The 4443-nt window shown below is 33.1% G+C and overlaps 1 protein-coding gene across 3 annotated transcripts in view; it reads left to right on the forward strand.

Moving 5' to 3' along the window:
• Positions 1-643: 643 nt before the first annotated feature.
• LOC110029393 (probable transcription factor PosF21) overlaps positions 644-4443 on the forward strand; it is a 20563-nt gene continuing 16763 nt past the window's right edge. Inside the window, exons 1-2 of one of the 3 annotated variants that reach the window (XM_020731669.1) lie at positions 644-946; positions 1050-1779. In XM_020731669.1, the coding sequence (XP_020587328.1) occupies positions 1211-1779 (569 nt within the window). In that variant the 5' untranslated portion in view covers positions 644-946; positions 1050-1210. Of the gene's footprint in view, positions 1780-4443 lie in introns of all 3 variants that reach the window. The other 2 variants (XM_020731668.1, XM_020731667.1) reach the window with 2 other exon arrangements.

The following is a 4443-nucleotide window of genomic DNA, read 5'->3' on the forward strand; positions in this document are numbered from 1 at the left end:
GTTATTTATTAAAAAAAATACTATTATTATTATTATTATTATTTTTTTTATTATCACCATCTTTGTTGTTTTTGCAAATACATTTCAAATATATAAAGAGCGAAATGTACTTCTAAATATCTTAAATGTTTATACTATTCAGTATGGCAATTGAAATTTGCTTAGATTGGCATGAATTTGATTGAGTCGGCATAAACTCACCCCAACTTTGTAAAGTCATGGTGAGCTCGCGAACGCACGATGAACAGGCCAGAGTATAAATAATTATTTGTTAAAGCTCAAGCTTATTTGTCCAAGATTAATTATGGTTGCACATGCTCGAGAATTACTTTCTAGACTTTTGTCTTTATCAAGAAGAATCTCAACTCTCTTTGTAAGCTCTATTAGAATTAGGTTCCACATTCATATATTTACAACAAATGACCAATGAATCTTATTATATATATTTTTTATTCATGTAACACAATATGGAGTTTTTCTGTAGCATAAAAAAATCATTTAGCATTTTCATTAACAAGAAAAAAAAAAACTCATTTTAAGAAAAGAAAATGGAAAACAAAATTGGTCTCCCGCTTTTGGAAGACGGATTGCTGAATATGCTGAGAAGTCCTTGATTTTCCTCGCATTCCTCTCCCCTGGCCCAAGCTTGGTGGGCGGGATCAGTTCAATGCCTTTCGTGGCATTGTGCTCTTCTTATGCCCTCTCTCCTCCTCCACTCCGCCATTGGAGGATCGACCGGCCTGTTTTCCAGGTTTCCGCTCCGCATATGGTGGAATTTCCGTTTCCTGATCTAAAATCGCTGGTTTCTGTTCTATTTTCGATGGTTTCTGCCGATTGTGCGGTTAGCTTCTTAATACTTCTCAAAGAAGCTAAAAGTTGGAATTTTCCTCGCCCGCCTTTTCTCGATTCTTTGACGTTGCCCACTTATTTTGCTAGGGTATCGGTGGTATGGTTTCCAATAGTCATTTGCAGGTGTTATTCTTTGTTCATTTCTAATTTTTCCGATCCGACTCCTTGGTGATATGCATCTATTATTTGAGTTAGCTCAGGTGCTTTATTTTTGAGAAGCTACTTGGGTTTGAAGGGTACGTCCTTTCGTTGGAGAGAGTTTATGAGTCGAAGAGACGGAGGTGGCATCTCTCCACTAGATTCGCCTTGATATGGTCGTTTTAAGTCGACAAAGAGCAATTTTCCCGTGAAATCTGTAACTATGGCTTCATCTTCTTCTCAATCCCCAGCTACAGTAGCCTCAAAATCTGTTATTGGGGTCAATGTATCCACCGATGCTGGGCAGTTCAGCCAGGACATTAGTACAATTCGAGATTTTCCTACACGAATTATTAGCCACAGACGTTCTTGGTCGGAGATTCTTGGCCTCTCAGATGATTTCAGGCTTTACAGTGACCATGGGGTTGTTGACTGCATGGATGGTCCATCAAATTTTCATGTTACTGAAGATGATCTCTTTCTAATGTACATTGATCTTGGAAACGTTGACGCATATTCTGGAACTTCAGGGGAGGCCTCACAATTGGGTGATACTTCAGGCGCTGCATCACTTAATGTCCCTTCACAACAGACAGAGAACCTGGCATCAAGTTTGATTGATAAACTGAAGTTTAGGGATGTGCATAGTTACTCTTTGGAGGGTTCCACTTCAGCAAAATCACAGCTATTGGCAACTGGGTTGGAGATTGCATCACATAAAGAAACATGGAAAGCCATTTTAGCTGCAAAGCTTGCTGATCTTGCCCTCATAGATCCACAGCGAGCTAAAAAGTTAGTTTTTCACTAATTAAGTTTTTTAGAAATCCATTGAAGCGAGTGCATTGCGATGCTCTGATTAGATGGAATTATGAAGTTTACATTATTTTTTAAATTGGAAATGTGACATTAAATGCGTATAACTTTCCCTTCCAAACCATTCCATATTCAAGGACCATATTCAATGCATATGTATTGAATTTCAATGATGTTTGATGTTTTTCAGCGCACAGCCTATGCCATATATCATGTTTCAATCTGATTTTTTATAGAAACATGAGTAGCAGTAACTTATATGATTTGATCATTAAAAAGACAAAAAAGCACTGTAAGATGATGAAGCTACTTTGATACAATTTTACTTTATGGATGAAATAGCTGAGGAATATATAGAAAGAATAGAAATATATAATGTTGGCTTGTTCTTTGCAATGGAGATTAACTTCTAGTTCATGGAATTTTAAGGCTGTTTGGTTAGATGACTTGTCAACATTTTTGGAGCCTTTGTCTGATTTGATTAATGCATAAAATTAATAAATTAGAAGTGCTATCTCCAGTTGATGGCAAGTTGTTAATTGAAATAGCCGAGTAAATTTTTTCTGCAAACAAATCCAGTTTGATTTTATAATGAAGTTTTCATTTGTGAATTTCAAATGTTAAAGATATGGCTTAAAATTTTTTGGCAATGGGTATAGTTAATGAATTGGTAAATAAATAAAGGTTATGGTCTCCATTTCACCCGTTTTTTTTTTCTTTTTGCTGTTTAGAAGATCTTAAGTTTCTGTTTCTGTTTTAGTTTTGACAAGTGTTTCTTACTAGCTTTGGTAAATTGTTTGACTTGTTAAAGGTGTATTTGTAAAGTGGTTAAATTTCAAACTAGTCCCTCAACTATTTTTTTGTGGCCAATTTAGCTCGGAGTATCTCATTTTTTCAATTTGTTTTCTTGATCATGCTAAATTGATTCAAAATATCTCCTTATGGAAAAATTGTGTTACAAAATTAATCCCAGTTTAGTTCTTGAGGTTCCATTTTGGATTGATTTGTATATTTGAGGAACTAAATTCGAGATATACGATACTTTGGGCCAAAATTGGGCGCATGAAAATTGCGAAAGGTTGAGTTTAATTTTTAAGTTATAAGAGTCCAGTTTATAGTTTTTGAAGGTGAATTGATTCTTATGGTTTTTTAAAATTAAATTTCTCAAGCGATCAACCTCTTGTAAATTACCTTTTGTACCAATTTCTTAACACTTCATGAATGGTTTGAACTCATATCTCTTCTGCAATGCAGTAAACTAAGCCAAGTTAAATTTCAAACCTTAATAATGGGTTGATTTAGTTTCTATGTCAGAAGAAATAAAAAATGAACCCTGTAATGAGCATTTTATTTTATATAAGGCTATAATGACAGCTAAGCAAACATAACACAGAATTTGAATTTATGAACATTTTATTGCCTTAGCAAAAGAAAAATGTCTGTATTTTCTATGCTAGATCTTATATATTTTCTTAAATAAATTATTTCGGTCCTTCATGTTTCAGATGCAGCAAGTTTAATAATTTTTTTCTGTACATTTTCATTTGCTTATTGCATTTCATATTCATTTACAGTCACATTCTCTTATGTGCAAACTATTTGTGTTTGGATTGGGTGAAATCTCTGCTTGTCCCGTTGTATCCATCCAAATTTTAATTAGTTAATTTAAAGACTCATGATTAATTTAATCCATTTACTTAAATATTATTTATGTTAATTTGTTAAGTAATAAGAGGTCCAGTTAATTGTTATTGAAGGCGAATTGATTCATATAGGGTTTTTTTAATTGAATTTCTAGACTAATCAACCTCTTTGAAATAACCTTTTTTTACCAATTTTTTAAAATTTCATCGATGGTTTGAACTTGTATATATTCTGCAATGTAGAAAACCATGGCAAGTTAAATTTCAAACCTAAATAATGTGACGATTTAGTTGGATATATCAGAAGAAATAATATAAAGAAATAATGCCTGCTATAGCATTGAATCTGAATAAATGAACATTGTATTACCTTATCTTTTTTTAATAGAAAAATAAATTCTTTTGGTCCTCCATTGTATCATGTATCACATGCAATAAGTTTAATAATTTTTTGTCTGTACTATTTCATTTTGGTTTTTGCATTTCATACTCATTTACTGTCACGTTCTCTTATGTTCAAATTATTTGTGTTCGGATTGGGTCAAATCTCTCTGTGTCCGCTTGTATCCATGCAGATTTTAATTAGTTAATTAAACTTTTGGATTAATTTAATCCATTTACACTAAATATTATTATGTTTGGCATGTAAAAATAAAAGGAATCTGGTGAGAGGATGAGTAGGTTTTGCTTAGTATAGACCATTATATTAATTAACAATCTAGATCAATAGTTTAAATGTGTGTGTGTGTCAATATATATATATATATATATATATATATATATATATATCTATATATATTAAAAGGAATGGCCGGAGGTTATTATACGAGCCCCGATCATCCCTCGTGCGTTTAAAAATTCGAGTACCACAACCTACACTCAGAGGGAATCGAATCCCAGATCAAAGGGGACTTACAACTAACAAGTAGATGTCCGACCAACTAATCTGACTATACGGCGCGCGCGCACACACACATAGATATGTATATATATATATATA

This window comes from Phalaenopsis equestris, unplaced genomic scaffold (genome assembly GCF_001263595.1).
Source record: "Phalaenopsis equestris unplaced genomic scaffold, ASM126359v1 Scaffold000569, whole genome shotgun sequence".
NCBI classification, from domain to species: Eukaryota; Viridiplantae; Streptophyta; class Magnoliopsida; order Asparagales; family Orchidaceae; genus Phalaenopsis; species Phalaenopsis equestris.